Below are 21,455 nucleotides of genomic sequence, written 5' to 3'. Positions count from 1 at the left end.
AGCATCGGGGTTGGCCCTTGTCCTTGTGCAGTCCCTCAGGTTTCAGTCCCAATTTACAGCTCCTCTTGTCGCCTTGGTGGGGAGACAGGGAGAGAAGCCTCCTGCAGAGGCTGCTCTGCTCAGCAGGGTCAGCAGTGAGTGCCAGGTCTGCCGGGGGCAGGGGAGGGAGATCGTGGAGCTGTCTCACGGTCAGTGACACCCATCCTTGGCCTTGCAAAGGAGGAAGAGCAAAGGCTGCCTCCTGCAAGGGTGGATTGTTCTCAAGGAGTGGCTTTTGCTGGTGAAACTGCAAGGTCAGCTCTCTGGGGAGGTGCAGGTGTCCTCAGCCACTGCCTCCTGACGCTCGGTCCCCCAAGCCCGTGTCGACTGCACCGTCCCCTTGCAGAGAGAACCCAGGGCAGCAGCAGGTTCACAGTCGAAGCAAGGATTGCAGACTCCTCCTAGGTGTAGGGGATTGGTTTTGCTGAGCAAGTGGCAGGGGCCACGGTACCTCCTGGGAAATGTAGTCCTCTTTTTTTGGTTTGTTTTTGGTTTTGGTTTTTTTTTAGTGCTTTGCAGAATTTACTTAAATAAAAAGCCATGCAGTCGAACTACAGCTCCCAGAACATCGCAGCCCTCGGGGTTGGGGGGCGGAGGGGAGGACAAGGGGTTAAAGGAAAAAAGACTGCGAGGCGGAGCTGGCGGCAGCCTCTTCCCCTCCGTGCTCCCTCGGCTCAGGTCTGGTCCAACCACTCGGCCCGTTTGGGTGCTTTACAGGTGTGCACGTCCACAGTGTCCTCGCACTCCTTGCAGCGCACAGCGCAGCACCAGTGGAACTTGCACTCGCACTTGGTGACGCGGGTGACGCGGGTGGTGTCGTACCCCCGCCCGCAGCACATCACCTCGCAGCCGTCCGTCCCCCGCGACAGCTTGCTGCAGACGCGCCCCGCCGTGCCCAGGGAGCCTGCAGGAGGAAGGGAGAGTGGCTCAAGGCGGGGTTCCTTCTTCAGATGCTTCCTCCACTACCTCCCTGCCTCCACCCTCCCGCCCCATAGCTGTTCTCTGATTTTTAAGGCTGGGCTGGATGTGGCTGTGAGCAACCTGATGTAGTGTGAGGTGTCCCTGCCATGGGTGTGGAACTGGGTGATCCTTGAGGTCCCTTCCTTCCAACCCTAGCAATTCTATGATTCTGGCAACCTGCTGTGGGTGACCCTGTTTTGGCAGCAGGGTTGGGCTTGGAAGATCTCCAGAGATCCCTGCCAACCCCCACCATGCTGGGAGGTTGTGATCTGCCATCAACAATGGGACATCTCTCCTGTGAAAAGAGACTGAGAGACCTGGGGCTGGTTAGACTTGAGAAGACAAGGCTGAGAGAGGATCTTATCAATGTCTCAAGCTGCACCAGGGGAGGTTTAGGCTGGATGTTAGGAAGAAGTTGTTTGTAGAAAGAGAGATTGGCCATTGGGATGTGCTGCCCAGGGAGGTGGTGGAGTCACCAGCATGGGAGGTGTTTAGGAAGAGACTGGATGAGGCACTTGGTGCCATGGTTTAGCTGATTAGGTGCTGTTGGGTGACAGGTTGGACTGGATGATCTCAAAGGTCTCTTCCAACCTGGTTAATTCCATCCTATTCTCTTCTATGAATATCTGAGGGGCGGGTGGCAAGATGAAGGCACCAGTTTCTTTTCACTGGTGCCCAGTGATAGGACAAGGAGCCATGGGTACAAGCTAGAACACAGGAGGCTCCACCTCAACACGAGGAGACACTTCTGTAGTGTGACAGTGGTAGAGCACTGGAGCAGGCTGAAAGAGAGGTTGTGGAGTCTCCGTCTCTGGAGGCTTTTAAAACCCGCCTGGATGTGTTCCTGTGCAGCCTGCTCTAGGTGATCCTGCTTTGGCAGGGAGGTTGGACTCAGTGATCTCTGGAGGTCCCTTCCAACCCCTAACATTCTGTGACCTTGAACATGACTGCCTTGGCAGCAGTGAAACCTCATTACATGGAATAGAATAGAGTAGACCAGACAAGGTTGGAGGAGACCTTTGAGATCATCAAGTCCAACCTGTTATCCAACACCATCTGATCAACTAAACCATGGCACCAAGCACCCCATCCAGTCTCTTCCTAAACACCTCCAGGGATGGTGACTCCACCACCTCCCTGGGCAGCGCATCCCAATGGCAAATGTCTCTTTCTGGGGAGAACTTCTTCTTAACATCCATCCATTGTGCCACAGTGTGGCTTCCAAGGGCTGGGAAGAGGCTGCAGAGCCTGTGCTTGCTTTAAGGGCGCAGGTTGTAGCATGGGCAGTGAGCCTGGCCAGGGATGCAGCATCGGTGATGCCCTGCACAGCCTCTTCCCCACACCCATGGCTGGAGCTAGCACCTGCTGCTGCCCAGAGCTGGAGAGCGAGCTGGGAGCTGCTGGCCTGTCAGGAGGGGAGGAGGAGCTGGGCAGTGAGCAGAGCTTTGTGCTGTCTACATCTACCTGCAGGGAGGTTGTAGCCAGGAAGGGGTTGGTCTCTTCTCCCAGGCAAGCAGCACCAGAACAAGAGGACACAGTCTCAAGCTGTGCCAGGGGAAGTTTAGGCTGGAGGTGAGGAGAAAGTTCTTCCCAAAGAGAGTTGTTAAGCATTGGAATGTGCTGCCGAGGGAGGTGGTGGAGTCCCCATCCCTGGAGGTGTTGAAGAGGGGACTGGATATGGCACTTGGTGCCATGGTTTAGCGGTCATGAGGTGTTGGGTGACAGCTTGGGCTTGATGATCTCTGAGGCCTTTTCCAGCCTCATTGGTTCTATGATTCTGTGTTTGTTACCTGCTGACTTGTCCATCACGCAGTAATCGGGTGAGTTCTCAAAATACACCAGGTCTGTTTTCGTGGGCTTCCTGAAGTTCTTGTTGGCCACCGTGAAGCCGGTGCCGTCCTGGTTCATGGTCACCTGGATGGCTCCGTTGTACTTCTTCCTCAGGTAATCTCCTGTTTTCCGGAAGTCCGACATCGCCAGCCAACAAGTCCTTAGCGTGCAGGAGCCGCTCACCCCGTGGCACTTGCACTCCAGCTTCAGGAAGCGCTTCACCGCCTGTGGGAAGAGGGAGGGACGCCGTGGGGAGCGGCCGCCGCCCCGGCACCAGGCACCACGCCTCGGGGCTGCTCGTCCCCAGCTTTCGTTTGCTTCCGCCTGAGCTGCTCTGGCAAAGTTCATGCTGGGGAGGGGTGGGGGCGGAATTTCAACCCACCACATCACAGCCCATCAGCCCTGGCTGTGGGGGATGTGGCTCTTCGTGGGAAGGGGGGATGCATTCCCACTGTCACTGATGCCAGCACCAGCGAGGACACATGCTGGGGGAAAAGGTAAGCAAGGTACTGCCATCCCTTGAGCCACTTGATGTGTCCCACATCCACTTCATAGACTCATAGAATGGTTTGGGTTGGAAGGGACCTCCAAAGGTCATCCAGTCCAACCCCCCTGGCTGTCAGCAGGGACATCCTCCACTAGATCAGGTTGCTCAGAACCTGGGGACAGCCTGGGCTCACCAGGGATGGGCAGCAGCGGTGCTGGGAAGGGGCTTTGATCAAGGTCAGGCTTGCCCAGAGCCCTGCTGAGCTTCACCTTGAATAGCTTCTGGGACGGGGCCTCAACCACCTCCCTGGGCAACCCATTCCAGTGTTCCACCACCCTCATGGTAAGGAATTCCTGTGTCCCTGGGCAGCCTGATCTACTAGGAGCTGTCCCTGCTGACTGCAGGGGTGTGGAACAAGATGACCTTCGAGGGTCCCTTCCAATCTGATGCAATCCATGAATCCCCATGGGGCTGTCCTCTGGGCAGAGCATGCTGGGGGCACTGGGAAGGCAAGGGCAGCGCCCTGCCCCCATCCACGGCAGAACCTGCCCTCTGCAGCAGGGTCCCACTCCTACCCCCGAGGCGCTCGCGGTGCCCGCCGCCCTGCGGAGATGCCCTGGGGGGAGCCCCGTGGGGGCGGCGCTCACCATCCTCCCGCAGCGGTTGTTGTGCAGGTTCATCAGCGCCCGGGCGTCCTTCACCCTCTTCTCCTTGGCATCCACGAAGGCCTTGGCGAAGCGGATCCCGTAGTGGATGTTGTCGCTGCAGCCGCCCCAGTCGAACTCCCCGCGCTCGTCCTTGGCGCGGCCTCGCTTCAGCGGGTCGCAGCTGCAGGCCTTCAGGTCGCCCTGGCTGCAGGCCCGCGTGATGGCGTAGACCACCCCCGCCGAGGAGATGGCGTAGACGAAGGCGGCCTCCCTGCTGCCTGCCGCGGGGAGAGGGACAGGGGTGGGGACTGAGCCTGCCAGGCCGTGCCAGGCGCCTGCAGCCCAACCGGGAGCAGGGCGCTGCGCGGCGGCACCTGCCCGGCTGGAGGCAAGACCGACTCGCGCCTGGGCAAGTCCAACCGGCTCTGCTGGCCACCGAGTCCAGCCTTGGCTCTGCTGGCACCTCTCAGACCAAGGAGAATTTCACACTGGGCCCTGGGGCTCAGCAGCTGGTTCTGGGCTGCTCTCAGGACTGCCCAACCTGCTGCTCTCCCTGACCTCACTCATGTTTGTAAATGCATAGAGGATGAGTGCCAAGAGGATGGAGCCAGGCTCTGCTTGGCGATGCCCAGGGACAGGACAAGGGGCAATGGGTGGAAGGTGAGGCATGGGAAGTTCCATGGAAACAGGAGGAAGAACTATTTCCCTGTGAGGATGACAGAACACTGGAACAGGCTCCCCAAAGGGGTTGTGGAGATATTCAAGACCTGCCTGGATGTGTTCCTGTGTGACCTGGCATAGGTGATCCTGCCCTGGCAGGAGGGGTTGGACTGAATGCTCTCTCGAGTTCCCTTCCAGCCCCTAACATTCTGTGATTCTGCCACCTGCAACTCAGAGGCCATGCAGGTGCCTACGGTTCTGAGGCTGCAGGACCCACCAGCACCCTTTGGTAGTGGCTGATGCCAAGCTTGGGAGCTGGTACTGGCTCTGGCCAGGCTGGGCTCTCCCCGCCTGGCACAGCTTTGCTGCTGCTATTTTATGTCTCTGCTTCGAGTTCGCAGCTGTTTTTATAATGCTGTAAAAGAGGCAGCAAATCAAAACCATGCTCCTCTCCAGTTCGGAGAAGCCTTTGAAAGCAACTTCAAAGGCAGCAGAGCTCTCTTTGGGCCTCGCAGGATGGGGCTGTGGCCGAGGAGCTTTCCTCATTCCCCATCCTTTGCCAGGAGAGGACAGGGGCAGCAGCAAAGGTGCCGCTGCAGGACGAAGAAGCTGAGACCAGGCAGAGTGGGTGCTGTGCCCCGGAGCTTGCAGCCCCCTTCCCTCCGGCCAGCTCCTCTCCGAGGGTCTGGCTCACAGCTCTGCATCTCGTCTGCCCCATGGCAGCTGCCCCTTCCCCCCACCAGCTGGGAGCAAGCCCCCCATCCCCAGCTCCTCACATGTCCTCCATATGAGCTGCTCCCGGCTGTTCCCAGACGCCTTTGATTTGGAGGCCGCGTGGCTGGATGCGCCCCAGCACGTCACAGGGTGCAGCAGCAGCATCTGTCCCACAGTGCTGCTGTTGGCACCGGGGCTCCCACCCCTTCCCAGGGTCTGCTCGCTGCTGGAGCCCTCCCAGGGGCAGCTGGGGCCCACAATGCTGCTTCTGCTCTGGAGCTACCCCTGATCCTATCCTCGTGGTGCCTTTCCATGGGTCCCTTCCTGCTTGTCCTGTATCCATCCCTCACCTGGAGTGAGAAGGTTCCTCCTGGGCAGGGTCTGAGCCCAGACAGTGGTGCAGGGCTGGTGAACGCCTGCAGCCCTGGTCCTACTCCACCTGGGAACCCGAAGCGAGGAGTGGAGCTGCAGCTCTGCCTTGCCTCCCCTGCCATGCAAGGGAACAGCCAGTTCCCACGTGAACTGCTGAGTCCTGGCCAACCCTGCTCTCCAAATATTTATATATCCCATTACTGTTTACATAGGAGCCTGTTCTCCGGAGGTGTCTCCTCCTTCCCCATTCTCCCCCAAGTGCTGCCCCCCCCTCCCCCCACTCCATCTCATCTGGTGCAGCTCTTCCCAACGCGGCGCTCTGCTCCCATTACTGCTTGATTAATTTACAGGGGAAGGCAAAGCTCTCCCAAGGGAGTAACCCAAGCCACCTGGCACGGCAGCCTGGCCAGAGGAGAGACTCCCAGGGGGAGCAGGCACGTGGCAGTGGGACGGGCAGGGGGCAGAACCTACTTCGCAGCATGACGCGGCCGAAGACGGTGTGGTCCCGGTCCAGGGTGCTGCAGTTCCAGCGGTGGTGCCGGAACTGGTGCTGGCACTCCCGGATCCACTCCTTGGCTCCCTCCCCGACCGACTGCATGATGTCAGGGTACCTCTGGCACAGCTGCCGCTGCTTGTTCACCAGCCCAGGGATGTTGTCGCAGATCACCCTGGCGCCCAGCGCCCCGATGTACCTGCGAGAGAGAGAGAGACGAGGGTCAGGTTACAGCCTGCTGCAGGGCTCTGGCTCCCCACCGCCACATCCTGCTGAGGGGGCATCTCCTGATCTCTCAGACCAAGGGGAATTTCACACTGGGCCTCGGGGCTCAGCAGCTGGTTCTGGGCTGCTCTCAGGGCTGCCCAACCTGCTGCTGTCCCTGATCTCGTTCATGTTTACAAGCACATAAAGGATGAGTGCCCAGAGGATGGAGCCAGGCTCTGCTCGGCGATGCGCAGGGACAGGACAAGGGGCAGTGGGTGGAAGGTGAGGCATAGGAAGTTCCATGGAAACAGGAGGAAGAATTATTTCCCTGTGAGGATGACAGAACACTGGAACAGGCTCCCCAAAGGGGTTGTGGAGATATTCAAGACCTGCCTGGATGTGTTCCTGTGTGACCTGGCATAGGTGATCCTGCCCTGGCAGGAGGGGTTGGACTGGATGATCTCTCGAGGTCCCTTCCAGCCCCTAACATTCTGTGATCCCCCTTTCCCTCTTTCATTTCCAGCTGTGTCACAGCTCCTCTGGGCCCTGTCAAGAGGATTCTCCCAGGGCAACCTTCCCTCCTTGCAGCATCCCCTCAGCATGGGCGAGCTGGGCAGCTATGGAGCAGGGTGAGACCTGCCTGGTGCTGGGTTCAGACAGGGCACTGCTGAGCCATCACCATGGCTGGGATTTGCTCTTTGTGTTTGACAAACTAATCCTGAGCTGCAGCAGCCCGAGGCAGGCAAAGCTCAGCCCTGTGTGTGCATCTCTGTGGGGGAAAATGGGGGGCCCCGGGGAGTCCCTCTGCCCCCAGGGACACCCAGCTGTGGGTGCTGCAGGTCCTGGGCTCTGTACCCCTGAAATGGCAAGCTCTCTGTGAGCCCCTGGAGCTGTAGCAGAGGAACCTGCTGATGTGCAAAACCTCCCTCCCAGCCCCTTCTCTACATCCCAGCCCCACTCTGCTGAGCACAGCAGGATGAAGTCCAGCGTGGCCAGCACAGGCTCTGTGATCCCTTCTGCCTGTGACCTGGCTGGGGTATGCTGTGGGACCAACAGGCCATGGCACAGGCACTGTGTGATGCTCAGGTAGGGGAGAAAGAGAGGCAGGCTTCAGCTCTTGTTGCTGTAGTCCTCATTCACACTGTGACCCCTAGTCCCCTGTGCAGGCCTTGCACTGGTGAGCAGTGCTGGTGGTGCCCTGAAGCTGGATAACTGAGAGAGCTGGACTGTGCTTCCTGCCCTGCCCGTGCCCTGCCTGCACCCCAGTCCCCTCCCTGCAGCCGTGCAAAGAGGGCTGGAGCTGGCACCAGAAGGACTGTGTGCAAACCACAGGCTGGCCAAGAACCATTGTCATGGGGAGGGACTCTGAGCTCTGCCCCACAGCCTCACACCCACCTGGACAAAGGCACAACGTGGAACTTTCCACCCCCAGGCTGCCCGCTCTCCCCAGCCAGGCAGCTGCTGCTGGTGCCAGAGGCTGGAGTCTGCCACTGAGTGCAGAGCTGTGATTCTGCTTGGGAGGGATGAGGGTTGGGTGGGATTCAAATGTTTAAACACCCCCCCACCCCCTCTGAATGGAAGTAAGACAATTCCTTTAATCATAATCAAAAGCTGCAAGCTTGGGCACTATTTCATTGTCTCTCTCTGGCCTTCTCTCAGCCCCAGGCTCAGGGAAGCCCTGGGAGCAGGGAGAGCGAGGGGGATCTGTTCCCTTTTCCACAACATTTTGTTTAAACACTGGCAGAGGCACGAGGTCATCCCAGGCTGGAGCTGAGGATCATAAACCAGGCTCCCCACGGCTCTGCCAGCCCCAGCAGGGGCCAGCGAGCGTGCCTCACATCATGCCCACCAGCCTCTCACCCTGCAGCAGGGGCACAGGGAGATGGCAGAAGCCATTCAGGACAGAAGAGCCAACAGGAGCTCATCAGACAATGCCAACTGTGGGCATTGAATTGTCTCAGTCGTGGGGGCTGAGAAGCACCCTCCAGCAGGGTGATGGCATGGGCCAGCAGCCTCCAGTGGAGCTGCAGAGACCCAGTAGGAAGCTTGGCCAGGTTCCATGTCCCTGAATCCATTCTGCCCTGTCTGCCTGCTCCCAGTGAGGATGGGGGTAGCAGATGTGTCCCTGCCCGTGCTGCCAGGAGCTGGGATGAGGCTGCTGGGAGCCCAGGGTGCTGCAGGATGGAGGTTGCAGCAGTAGCCAAAGGTCTCTTTTGCTGGAGGAAAGAGCTGCTGGGAGAGCTGGGGAAGGTAAAACTGTCTTTGATGGGCCACCTCACTGGGAAGCTTGGGAGAACCCTGTCCCCTGCCTGTCCCCAACACTGCTGAGCTGTGGCACTGGGCTTTGGTGGGCTGTAAGCGGGGCTGGTGCTGGGGAGACATGGGGGCAGAGGAGAGCTGGCAGATAAAGCACTGCCCAGGCCAGCCCAGCCCTGGGAGACGGATCAAGGTAAAGCCTCCAGACAAGATAACACCAGGCACTCCCTTTTTTCACGCTGAGCTAATTACTCCTCATTAATTCCCCTGCCAAACACCCAGAGCAGAGCAAACATTATCAGCAGGAGAAAGTGGAAGGAGAGCAGAGCGCGAGGGAGCACCTCACAGCAGCCCAGCTCAGGGGCTGCACCTCCCTTTGCTCAGGGCTGCAAACCAGCAGTGCATTTGCCACGGTACCAGCAGTCCTCTGTCAGAGATGACATCCTGAAGCCCACCCCACGGTTGCTGGGGTGCTGGGAAGCAGCATGGCACAACGAGGGGGACAATTCCTCACGTGCCTTGGACGGGCTGCAGCCATCCTGGTGAGGCAGAGATCTTCCATTTCCTCAGCCACTCTGAAATGGAGCGTGACAGGGAACATGGAAAACTCTGCCAAGCAGAATTTTGGGAGGAGGAAAAAAAAACAACCCCAAAACATTTGTTTTGGATTGATTAAAGCATCCCTTCCAGTTTCATTTCTCAAAGCCTGTGACATTTGAAAACCACTGCAAGAGGCAGTGGACAATGGCTGTTCTGAGAAGTCCCCCCCTCCTCCCAGCTGCCTTATCACAGCTTCCAGTTTAAAACACGAGGCTCTGCTGGAAGTGAAATGCTGCACTCTGGGGGGGATCTGCATTTTTATAGCAGGAGAAGAAAGCAAAGAACAATCCCCAGGCGCTGAGTTCGGCAAAGCCTGTGAGAGAGAACTGCTCCTAATGCTGCAGGCTGCTCGGACCTGGACTTCTGTAGGTCAGGAACGGCAGAAGCAGGCTGTGAGTGCTGGGATGGAGGGAGGAAGTTAATCGAGTGCATGTGGGGATAACGATCCCCAGCCTGTCAGACAGGGTTCCGTGGGATGCTGCCTCCTGCGAGGTCCTGAGGTCTGTTTGCTCAGCCCGGAGAGGGGCTGGCACCGACCCCTCGGATAGCCCTTGGCTGCAGGATGCTGCATCAGTTATTCCTTGCAAATCCACCTGCAGTCCCAACCTCACTGCATTTCCCACCGGCTCCCACCTGCCAGGACATGGGTGCTAACCGACAGAGCTGCGGGAAGCACTCTGCTGCCACAGGGACATCGGATCCCAGCTCTGTCGCTGCCACAGGAACGCTGGATCCCAGCTCCTGTCGCTGCCACAGGGACACTGGATCCCAGCTCCTGTCCTCCCTTCCCTGCTCCTGCACCGAGCGATTTGTGCAGCAGCAGCAGAGGCTGGAGCCTTCAGCTTGAGAGGCTGGAGCCTTCACCTTGCAGAGGCAAGTGCTCCCAGAGCCTGTGTCGTCCAGCCCTGCTGCTCCCTGCCCAGTGCAGGAAAACAGCTGAGGCTTTCCTAACCACCAGGTGCAAGGATGCAGGGAAGGCTCTTTCCCAACAGCTTGGAGCAGGGATGCAGGGAAGGCTCCCAACAACCAGTGCAGGGATGCAGCCGAGGCTTGTTCCCAACAGCTCGGACCAGGGATGCAGGGAAGGCTCTTTCCCAACACCCGGAGCAGGGATGCAGCCGAGGCTCTTTCCCAACAGCTCGGAGCAGGGATGCAGCCGAGGCTCTTTCCCAACACCCAGAGCAGGGATGCAGCCGAGGCTCTTTCCCAACACCCGGAGCAGGGATGCAGCCGAGGCTCTTTCCCAAGAGCTCGGAGCAGGGATGCAGCCGAGGCTCTTTCCCAACACCCGGTGCAGGGATGCAGCCGAGGCTCTTTCCCAACACCCGGTACAGGGATGCAGCCGAGGCTCTTTCCCAACACCCGGAGCAGGGATGCAGCCGAGGCTCTTTCCCAACACCCGGTGCAGGGATGCAGCCGAGGCTCTTTCCCAACAGCTCGGAGCAGGGATGCAGCCGAGGCTCTTTCCCAACAGCTTGGAGCAGGGATGCAGCCGAGGCTCTTTCCCAACACCCGGTACAGGGATGCAGCCGAGGCTCTTTCCCAACACCCGGAGCAGGGATGCAGCCGAGGCTCTTTCCCAACACCCGGTGCAGGGATGCAGCCGAGGCTCTTTCCCAACAGCTCGGAGCAGGGATGCAGCCGAGGCTCTTTCCCAACACCCGGAGCAGGGATGCAGCCGAGGCTCTTTCCCAACACCCAGAGCAGGGATGCAGCCGAGGCTCTTTCCCAACAGCCCGGAGCGTGGCCGCTGCGATGCTCGGGGGAACAGGAGACAACTGTCACATCTTGGCTCCCAGTTGTAGTTCTTATTCTAAGAGTCTGCTGACTTCGGCTCTTGTAAACAAGGAGAAACCTAAATTGCTTCTAAGATAAACATGCAAATCAGAGGCAGCCGCATCTATTTACTTGGCAGCAGAAATCTTGTCTAAGCCCTGTCTGTGGCTCGACTCCGTGCTGTGTCCTGCTCCCGCACTTCCCACCGCCGCCTGCCTGGCTTCCCTCGGGGCTCGCAGGCTCCTCCGGGAGCTCTCGCAGAGCTCTGTGGCCAATGCTGTGCCTCTGCCCTCAGCTCTGCTTTGGTGGAAGCCTGAGCAGCTCAGATCTCTCCTCCCCATGGCTGCTGCTGCTTTCCTCCCTCTTCCCTGCGGGCTAGGAGGGGATCCCCGCAGCGGCATGTGGGATCTGCTGCATCTTGTCCCAAGGATCAGCTCTCAGGATGCCTTGTTTCTTCTTCATCTTTAGAGGGCTGGGATCTTTCTGAATCAGTGAACTGAACGGTGTGTGCCTCTTCCCAGCTGTTGAGCTCTTTAGCAGGAAAGACCCAAAGCCCCAGTAGCCCTGGTGAGGCAGTGGGAGAGCAGGAGCATGGCCAGAGCCCAAAGCACCTTAGCACAGGCTGATGAGAACTCCCCTGGAGAAAGCAGAGCTCTTGGGCAGCCTGGACCAGCCCTGAACAGGTCAGCATCAGCCTGGCTAGGGGAGCAAATGGGCTCTGGAGCTGTGGGGGTGGTTCTCCAGCTGCTAGCAGAAGGGGACTGCTCTGCGAAAAACCAAAAGCACCCCAGCAATTAGAGCATTGCTTGATTTCAAAAGGACAGTCCTGGAATTGCCACTCCCAGGCAAATCTCAGAATGTGAAAATTTGTGCTCTGCTTCAGAATTGAAACAGCTGCTGAGATGCTGCAAGTTCCCACTGTGGTGAAACTGTGGCTGAATCAGCACCGGCAGAGGCACAACTGGAGATGAATGAGTCCATGACTGATGCAAACTGAGCTTCACCAAGTCACCCTTGCAGGTTAACTCTATGCTGGGACAAGGATGCCCATGCAAGCAGTTCTGGGGATGCAGCAAGGCAGACCCCAGGCATGGAGAAGCTCAGCCAGGATGACTCTGAGTATCCCTGGCACGGCAGGTGGCACAGGGTTCACCTTGTGGCCTTCCCAGCCAGGGCCACCACAGCTGTGCCACCCAAGAGCTGAGGCATGAGGCTTCCTCATTGTCACTCATTAATGCAGGGAGAGTTCATGGCTGCAAAGGGATGGCAGTGTACCAGGTCTCCCTCCTGCAGCTTCTCTCTTCCCAAGGATCCTGAAAACTTTCCCATCTGTCTGCAACCCCTGGTTCAGTGGCAGAGCACAAGTAGCTCTTCTCTCCTCAGTATAAGGAGATGTGGCAGCCTGGCACTGTGTGTGCAGAGCAGCTCTTGGGGCTCTGAACTTGGCCAAGCCAGATTCAAACCACCACCACCACCACCAAAAAACACAACTGAAAGCAAGGAGCAAGAAAAGCACCAAGGTGACCTTCATGGCCATGACAAGCTGCATCTCCATGCTGTGTCCTCTGATGGCCACTGCCTGCCTGCCACATGCAACTGTCCCACCAGATGTGACAAAAAGGCTGAGCTCTGAGTCCCTCCCCAGCCCATCAGTGCCAGCAGATGCCCAGGAGCTGAGCTCTAAGTGGGGCTTGGTCCCAGCTCAGGACATTGCCTGTAGCAGTGGTTCTCCTCTTGCTCCAGAACGTGCTGTGGTGACCTGTGAATGCCTCCTGCTCCTGGGAAAGCCCTGGGAGGGGTGCACTGGCCCTGGTTTAGGCTCCACCATCACAGTGCTGGGAGTTCCTCTGTCCTTCTGCAAACTCAGTGCTGCGAAGCCCCCAGAGCTCCCCTTGTCTGTGCCCAGGTGAAGTGTGGTCTGGCTGTACCCCTTCTGACACAATGTGTGCCCATGAGGGCACTGCCAGCCTCCTCTCCCGGATCAGTGCTGGGGGAGGTGGTGCTGCCTTGCTTCCTGTCTCCCTGGGTGGGAGATGCTCAGCTTCTTGTGCAATCCCCCAGGCTGGGGCTGTGACCTGGTTTTGCACAGAGCTTCCTTGCTGCTGGCTTCTGCTCCAAGAGCTCTGCTGAGGGTGAGACCAGGGCATGGGCTGGCATCTTGGTGGCATCACAAGCTGCTGGAGTCCTTCCCTTGGGAAAATTGACTCCAACCCCTGTGGCTCTTGTGACCACCACACTGACAGTCCTGAGAGACCAAACTAGGAGCCAAACAGCCTTGGCTTCAGTTCTCTTCCCTATCCTGCTGAGCCAACAGCAAATCTGTGTCTTGGTGGGAGTCTGGAAAGCCCCAGGCAGCAACTGGAGACACCTCTAGCAGATAGGATCAGATCCAACCTCTCTGCCTCCCTGCCTGATTAAGAGTGAATTCCACTGCCCCTGGCAGACTTTCACCTCCTCAAGTTCCTTGCATACTTCCCAAGGATGCTGCACCTTCCTTCCTCTGCTCTCCCTGGCTGTGGGCAGACAATTTATAGCACTCTGGGTTGCAAGGTGTGTGTCAGGGGGGGCTGCAGACATCTGAGATGCTATTTTATTATTATAAACCCCCAGTATTTGATTAAGCCCCACTGGGAACGGGGCCATCCTGGCCTGCTGGAATTGTTAACGCCTTGGAATGATTAATAGTCCTAATTTCCTCACTGAGAGCCACCACTCTGTGTGGTGAGAGTGTTAGTCTCACTTGAATAATTTTTAGTATCATAATGCTGAGCCACTACCACTGCCAGGCAAGGAGTAGAGTTCTCATTTTCTGCACCAAGATCTTTCTGTTTCTCGTTGTCTCACCCTTTTTCCCAGCTGGGTGCCTTTGTTGCCTTGTCAGAGTCCCCTCTGTGGTTTTCCTGCATCCCTGTGGGATGCAGTGGCTGTGGGAAGGGCTGAAATGCTGGCAAAGGCTGTGGTCCTGGGGAGCTGGGCCCTGCTGAGCACCCTTGCCTGCTGTTCCCTCAGGTATGCTGTTGGCATCGTGTGTCAAGGGTGACCTGGGAGCCTGGCTGTGGTGTGAAGTGGGACGTGGCATGTGCAGAACATCTCTCAGGTGAGCAGCAAAGCCCCCAGTGAGGGTGGAAGGTTACAACAGCAGAGGGAGAAAAGGACCCTGGTGCCTCTGCAACAGTGACCAAGACCTTGCTTAGTTCTAGGTGGAAGCTGTTACTCAGAGCTGTTATAAGGACACAGTGCAAACTGCCCATGAAAAAGATGCTTTCTCATTTTTACCCTCCCCAAACCTCACAGCACTTTGTTAAGGGAGAGGAAAGAGAGTCTCTAGTGGTAAAGAAGGAGGGATGGTTCTTCTCTCATCCATGGCATATCTTGTGTGCTCTGTGGGTTGGCACAGAACCCAGGCCAGCACTCCTCACGGTGGGCTGCAGGCACCTCTGGAACCTCTTATTAGCAACAGCAAAAGCTAATGAGTCTGGAAGAGCAGAAGGGTTTTGGTTCTCTTCTTCTTCTCTTCTCTTCTCTTCTCTTCTCTTCTCTTCTCTTCTCTTCTCTTCTCTTCTCTTCTCTTCTCTTCTCTTCTCTTCTCTTCTCTTCGCTTCGCTTCGCTTCGCTTCTCTTCTCTTCGCTTCGCTTCGCTTCTCTTCTCTTCTCTTCTCCTTTTCCCCCTGCTGCATTTCTTTGTAAGAAAGATTTCCTATAGGTGAAAGTGACCCCAGTGAAAAATGAACTGAGGCACACAGTTAGGATCATTCTGACGGCGCCGAGTGGCTGAGGGAACGCATCTGTTCCACCACCCCGACCAGGAACACCCAGGGCTGCTGCAAAGGCCACAGGGGTCGCCCTCCATCAGCCTGACCTTACTTTAAAACTGCTTTTTCACGGCGTGGCTGCCCAGCCAGCCGAGCTGCGAGCTCCTCAGGATAAAGACTTCCCGGTCGCTGACCTCCTGCTTTTATTGCCACGCAAAGAGCTCTGCAGCAGCCAGCGTGCAGCCGCCGTGAGCCCTCCGACATCCCCCAAGCACTGCACGCCATCCTCCCCGCTTACAGAGCCTGTGCTCCCCTCCTGGGACCTTGCCTGGCACAGCCCTTGGCCAAGGAGCTGCTTGGTATTAGGGGGACGTGTGGAGGAGGGGGTCCTAGAGTGTTTGGGTTGACAGAGACCTTAAAGATCAGATGGTTCCAATCCCCTGCTCCAGGATGGCATTGGGAGCTATGGACATGCAGCACTCAGAGCCACTGTGTGAGCTGCTGCGACCTCCTGCCAGTGAAGCCCTGCCGGGGCTGCCCAGCTGAGGCTGGCACAGGGGGGAGTCAGCGGCACCCCCATTACCTGGCCAGCTGTGGAGCTCCTCCGTGCAGCTGTCTTTCCCTTGGCTTGATTTCAAACATTCCTGCCGGTGCTATTTCCCCTCCCACACACCTCAGAGTGATGTCTGCTTAAATCAGCCCCTCTCTCCTCCAGCCCACGTCCACCCATTGCGTGTGGCTCCATTTTCCATCACCCCTTGTGCCCATCCACTGCACCTGCCCCAGGAGCCAGCGCTGGTGTCGCGACAGAAACTCACACCAGGCCCTAGAGAGGACCAGCTGTGGGAGCACAGCTCCTTCCTACCCATGGTGGAGGGAACATGCCCTTCTCCAACTGCAGTGAGGGGGTTCTGCTAAGTCCTTGGGAAGAGCCTGACCCCAGCTCTAACTCAGAGGGTGCAATGGGTGCCCCTTCTTCATAATTTGCCCTTGGTGTCTTCTACCTCCCCATGAAGCATGGAACAGTCTAGGCTGGAAGGGACCCCTGAAGGGCCCTTTAATCCAACCCCCCTGCCATGAACCTGCTTCCCTAGCTGAGGAAGGAATGTAGGGGATGGTGGCTGCTTAACTCTGATCTCGAGCATCCCTAAGACAGTGCCCACCTGGGCATCGCTCCCCAGGGTGCAGCAGCTTCCCCAGAGCCCACCGACGCCTTGAAGATCCCCACGTGGCTGCCAGGCTCTTGCACGCTCCCCGACCTCCGCCGGCCTTCCTTCCACAGATTTGTTTTATCTCTTTGGGAGCCTGATGCCTCCCATCTGTTCCAATGCCAGATGAAATTAAATATTTGGAGTTTCCAAGGGCTGTGGTTAGCAATAAACAAGTTAGCTAACGAGGATTTGGTGTGCCGGGGGGCTAGGGGGCGGCGTGGGCTTGCAGCGGGCGGCTACGTGTGAGGGTGGGGTGCAGGGGGTGTGCGCAGACGCCTTTGTGTACGTCTTGCTTCAACCAAACCTCCCCTCTCAGATGGCTTTCCACACCACAGCAGCCAGCCAGGGCTCTCCATAGCGAGTAAGCCCTACTTAGTTATTTGCACCGAGTTTGTTTACTGCACAGTTGATGTTTATAAGCATCGTTGGCCTAATCTCTCCCCAATCTTGCGGCAGGAATGCCGGAGGCCGCTCTCGGGGCTCGTGGTCCCCTCGCAGGGCACAGCCCCTGCCAGCCCCTGCTCTCCCTTGCCCGACTGCATGCCAGCCTAAATGGGATTTAGGGATTTTCCCCATCACATTCCATCTCAATTTCCATCTGTGTTTCAGCTGGTATTTTGTTGCTAAGGAACCCGGGACGGGTCAGGAGCACTTCTGCCCCCCGCACCCCACATCCCCACTGCTGGGCACCCTGGCCTTGGGGGTCCAAGCGGCGTCACTGGGCACAACCATGCCAGGCCAAGCCTGTTCCCTCTGCACAGCCACACACACACAGAGACCCAGGGACACTTTGCTGAGCACCAAGTGCACCAATTCCTGGCGATGTTGCAAGGCAGCGTGGGCCAAGGCCGCCGAAAATTAATAATTTGCAGTTGTTTAGCAGAAACATTTGGTTGATATTTCCTCCCCATAGGCTGTGATCAGAACTGACCCACTTTGGTTCTTTGCTTTTTCACCCCCACCACCCCCCCTCCCCTATTAATCTACTTTAAGAGAGCCAGCTCTGAAAATGAGAAGCATTTCCTCTATTTCCACAAGTTTATTGTGTGTGAATCCCTAGAAGAATTTGGCAATAATAATAAAAATAAGGAGCGATGATGCACCGCCAAATGTATTTGCTGTAATATCAGTAATGCTGAGGATCTTGCCTGGAAACCTCTGCAAATCGCTGAACAACTTTTTCCCCCAAGCCACAGCTGGGTGAAACCCTTTTCAGTAAAGCACAGCTCCATCCATAGAGGCTATTTCGTCCGGGCTGACACGGCCCCCTGAACGGCGCTCGCTCCGCTGGAGGCTTGGCTCAGGGTTGTTCTGCACCCCCCCAAGAAGAGAAAGCCTGACCAAAAAAACCTGAACTTGAGAGTTGAAACAGGTTCGGGTTGTAATTGAGTCTTTCAAGTTGCACACCTCAGGTCCCTCAGGGCAAATTCTCCCTGCTGATAGTGCCCAGAGGAGCCCTGCCCGGCCACCCCACGGCCAAGGAGCCCCTTTCTCCGTCCAACCAGAAGCTGCCAGCCCGGGAGTGGGTCTGCAAGCTGTGAACACAAACCACTGCGGGAGCTAAATTCAGCTTCTCCCCAGCAAGCCACAGCTACTGGGGCTTGGAACGTGGCTGGGTTTCCTCCCGCCTGCGGGGAAGAGACGTGCACTTGGGATTAGGGCAGAGACCACGGTGGAGTTGCGATGGGGAAAGTGGGGTAGAACAGCAAGGAAAGAGGTGGTTTTCACACACCTCCCAAAGGAATCATTTTCACCCTCCAGCCAGCACCCACGTGTGTTACCAGAGCTGCCCAGCTCTGGGCAGATGATGCTGGCACTACTCGATACCTTGTCTTTTTCCAGCTGCTTTCCCCCATGCAGCTTCTAGCGAGCCTCCTGCATAACAGAATTAAATAATCCAACGTCTCTGCTGCCCCTAAGACTCTTCTTCCTTCCTTCCTCAGCGTGCAGCACATCAGCCACATCACCCTCGCACAGATGCGGCCCTGCCTGCGCCAACGCTGCTGGGTGGGGGCAGATCTGGGGCCGAGGCCAGGCCAGCGCCTGCATCGACCTGACACTCGCCCGTGGTGACTCATTTTCTCACCAGTGATTTCAGTTCCTCGTGAGCTGATCTGGCTGTGGGAGATCTCTTCTGGCTATGGCAAGGGTTGGCATTGCCATTGCCAGTTTGCATTCTAGGTGCCCCCCTCCCCGCCAAAACCTGTGCTGCTCTGTGGGTGAAGTCTCTCCTCACGCTATCCACTTTGGTGCCTGGCTGCGTCCCCGCTGCCGGAGCGGCACATCCCTTGGGCTCCCCGCTCCCTCCCAGCCCCACAGCTCACCCTGGGATGGCTCTGCCAGGGATGCCAGCCTGGCCACGACCGCTGCGTGCCCAGACGTGCTCTCAAGCACTGGGCATGCTTGTGCTATCAGCCCCATTCTGAAGTGCTCCCGGGCCCTTCTAGCATGCTCCACGGTAGCTGAGGAATTCCAGAAACCACTGTTCTTCTTCTGAGGCAGAAGGGATGAATTTAGCTAAACGCTGCTTCATCCACTATGATGTGCTAATGATGATGAGCTAGGGTGGAAAACAGTGCTCTCCACGAGATCAGAGAGAACTTTCACAGGGTGGGGGCCACTGAGAACTTTCCTTCAGCAAACTGTTGTTTTCACCCGTGTTACTGAGCTACTGAAGCAGCTCGGGGTGGCTTCCAAAACCTCACAGCCGTTGTTTTCCCCAATTACTCTCATTCTGCACATGGATTTTCATTGTTCGAGCCTCTGGGACTGGAGGTGATGAATTTCTAGAAGGCTGCTATTCCTGTGGCATCATTTCTGGCTGTTCAGAGCCTCATCTCATCCCAGCAAGGGCCAGCAGCAGCTCCCTCGCTCAGAGAAGCTGTGACACAATGCGCGGGGCGATGCCGCAGCCCGCAGCGACCCGGCAGCTCCCCCAGGATCTCCGCCGGGATCACCGGATCGCTGAGGGTGGATCCGGGAAGCTGCTCGCTGCTGTTGCCGCTTCCCAGCTCCTGACCCCACCGAAGAGCTGATCCTGCCCCTGCCCTGCCCGGATCGGACTGGGAGTGGGAGTGGTCCCAACGCATGGAGCCTGGCGGGAGCCGGGGGGGGTCCCTGGAGGACAAACGCCCGGCGGCGCTTTCGGGGCGCGGGGACCGCGGCGGCTGCTCTCCGGGCAAAGCCCCGATACCGGCCCCGGGACAGGCTCGGGGAGACGGCAGTTCCTACTCTGCCGCTTCCCCGGGACTCCGGGCCGCCGCCGCCCCGCAGGTGGAGACGAGGGTACCTCCAAACCCGTCCTGCCGCGGAGCTCCCGGCTGGGACCGGCACCGGCGGCGCGGGGGGAACCGGGGACCCGCTCAACCCCGGCCGGTCTCCTCTGGTTCCCGCTGCCCCTCATCGGGCTCCCCCGGCCGCACGTCGGGCTCTGGCTCGGCGGGACTCGCTGCGCTGCCGCCGTCGCTGCCGCAGCCCACGGCCGCGTTCGCCGTCCCCATCCCCATCCTTATCCCGATCCCGGTGCCGGACACTCACCACCACGAGGAGTCGGCGCGGGGCGTGAGGGCGAGCAGCAGCAGCAGCAGGGGCAGGCAGAGCCGCGGGGCCGCGCCCGCCGTCCGAGGGAAGGCTCCGCACTCCGCACGCCCGGGGGCCACGGCAATCCCTGGAGACGCTTCCAGGCGGTTTGGGCTGAGCATATCTCTCCGGGGCGGGCTCCAGACTGAGAAATGACCAGGGAAGGAGAGGGAGGGTCCTGCCCGCGCTCCCCTCGGGGGGCACTACCCGTCACGGTCCCGCGGCGCGGCTGCCGGCTCCGCGCTGCTGAGCGAGCCCCGGCTGGGCCCCCGCTCCCGGGAACATGCTGCTGCGCGGGGGGCGGCGGGGCCGGGCCGGGCTGTGCTGGGCTGGACTGGGCTGTGCCGGGCTGGACTGGGCTGGGTTGGGCTGGGCGGTGGTCCCCGCGGGGTCCCGGTCCGGGGCGCTTAGCGGGGCCGGCTCCCCCCGGGCGGCATGGGGCGGGCTGCGGGGCCGGGCCGGGCCATGGAGGTCCCCGATCGGAGGACGGGGACGCTCTGGGGACGGGAGCGTGGGGGCCGCAGCCAAATATCGCCGGCTCCCGGCGTGCTGCGGGCTCTCATTGGGTAGAGTCAGAGGCGCGGAGCCGCCGCTCCGGCCCGACCGACCCCCACCCCCCGGGCAGGTCGGACCAGCCCCCTCCGCGCTCCTGCCCCCGCCGCCGCCGCGAACCGGGGCCGCTCCCACCGCCCGCGCCCTCAGCCGCCGGGGATGCAGCGCGGAGCCGCCGGCTGCGGCCGCCCCGTCGGGTTCCGCCCGGAGAAGGGTCTCGGCGGCGCTGCGGGATGCTAGGGGCCGGGGCTGGGGACGCGCCGGCCCCCGCCAGGTGTCACTGCAGGGTGGGAAACCGCTGGGGCTCCACCGGCACCGGCTTCAAGGAGGGCAGGAGCGGTCGGGGCAGGCATCGCTCCCCCGGGGCCGGTGTTGGGGGTGATGATGTTTCTAGCACCGGCGAGACAGCCGCTGCTCTTGGGACTGTGATGTCCCACTCTCTGGGGCTGTGGCGTCGAACGGTTTGCCCAGAGGGGTGGGAAATGTCTCATCCCTGGAACCATTCCAGGTCAGGTTGTTTGGGGCTCTGAGCAACCTGCTCTAAGCGCGGATGTCCCTGCTGACTGCCGGGGGATTGGATCAGATGAGCTTTAAAGGTCCTTTCCCACCCAAACCGGTCTCCGATTCCATGATCGCAGCCCTCTGGGCCACCTGGGGAGAGCTCTCTCACCTCTGCCATGCCTTTGCTGTCTGTGGCTGTGGGACAAGAGAGAGCTGCTGGGTGAGCTGGCTCTAAGCTCTCCTTCATTCATTGCCCTAAAATTGTTGGCTGGTAGCTGGTGGTAACCAACCTCACCTGGGAGCAGCCTCTTCCCAGTGTGGTCCCTGGCGGCTGCTCCTTCCACAGCAGGTGAGCAGGTGTTGGGACTTTTCACATTGCTGGAGCCCTCAGCCCAGCTCTGCTTATTCTGCCCTTTCTTTCTCGTTCCTGCTACTGCAGATCAAAGCTCCACTTCCCCAGTCTGAGAGGAGCAGGCACTGGAGACTCACACTTGGTGATGATCCGGTTGCACCTGGGAGAGCTGGTGCTGGCTGGGTGCTGTGCTTTTGTGACCCCACACAGGTATCACATGGCAGCTTGTTCATATAAGTTATACTGAAGGGGCTGTTGGGAGACCCTGTGAAAGGCTCTGCACATGCTTAGGAGACCATCATGGCAAAGAGTGTGCTGGGGGCTCTGCTGCTGCTCTTCCATGGGCTGCTCTCTGTTACTGGCTTGTTTTCATTCAAAGAGGGGAGACTGAGCTCCCTGTGTCCTGCTCTGGTGGGAAAGGATGGGGAAAGGGTGACAAGTGCCATGATCACCTGAGTGTGCAGGTT

General features: G+C 58.8%; 1 protein-coding gene across 1 annotated transcript; it reads right to left on the bottom strand.

The window, feature by feature from the left end:
• Window positions 1-713: 713 nt before the first annotated feature.
• On the bottom strand, window positions 714-19,705 carry WNT2B (Wnt family member 2B). Its single transcript, XM_054176545.1, has 5 exons — window positions 19,542-19,705; window positions 6,181-6,401; window positions 3,964-4,241; window positions 2,790-3,054; window positions 714-943 (listed from the first exon to the last, which is right to left on the bottom strand). Exons 1-5 carry the CDS (start codon window positions 19,703-19,705, stop codon window positions 714-716), a joined length of 1,158 nt encoding a protein of 385 aa, XP_054032520.1.
• Window positions 19,706-21,455: the final 1,750 nt, after the last annotated feature.

Source organism: Dryobates pubescens, chromosome 35 (assembly GCF_014839835.1).
Source record: "Dryobates pubescens isolate bDryPub1 chromosome 35, bDryPub1.pri, whole genome shotgun sequence".
Lineage (NCBI taxonomy): Eukaryota > Metazoa > Chordata > Aves > Piciformes > Picidae > Dryobates > Dryobates pubescens.
Note: the sequence above shows the minus strand (reverse complement) of the source record. Positions and strands in the feature narration are given on the sequence as shown.

What these genes read in the sequence shown, in the direction of transcription:
- WNT2B (XM_054176545.1), bottom strand. Translation starts at nt 19,705, where the DNA reads ATGCTCAGCCCAAACCGCCTGGAAGCGTCTCCAGGGATTGCCGTGGCC. An exon ending in ACAACCGCTGCGGGAGGATG is followed by an intron (nt 3,055 to 3,963) that starts GTGAGCGCCGCC and finishes CTCTTCCCACAG; the next exon opens with GCGGTGAAGCGCTTCCTGAA. An exon ending in CGTGATGGACAAGTCAGCAG is followed by an intron (nt 944 to 2,789) that starts GTAACAAACACA and finishes TTCCTCCTGCAG; the next exon opens with GCTCCCTGGGCACGGCGGGG.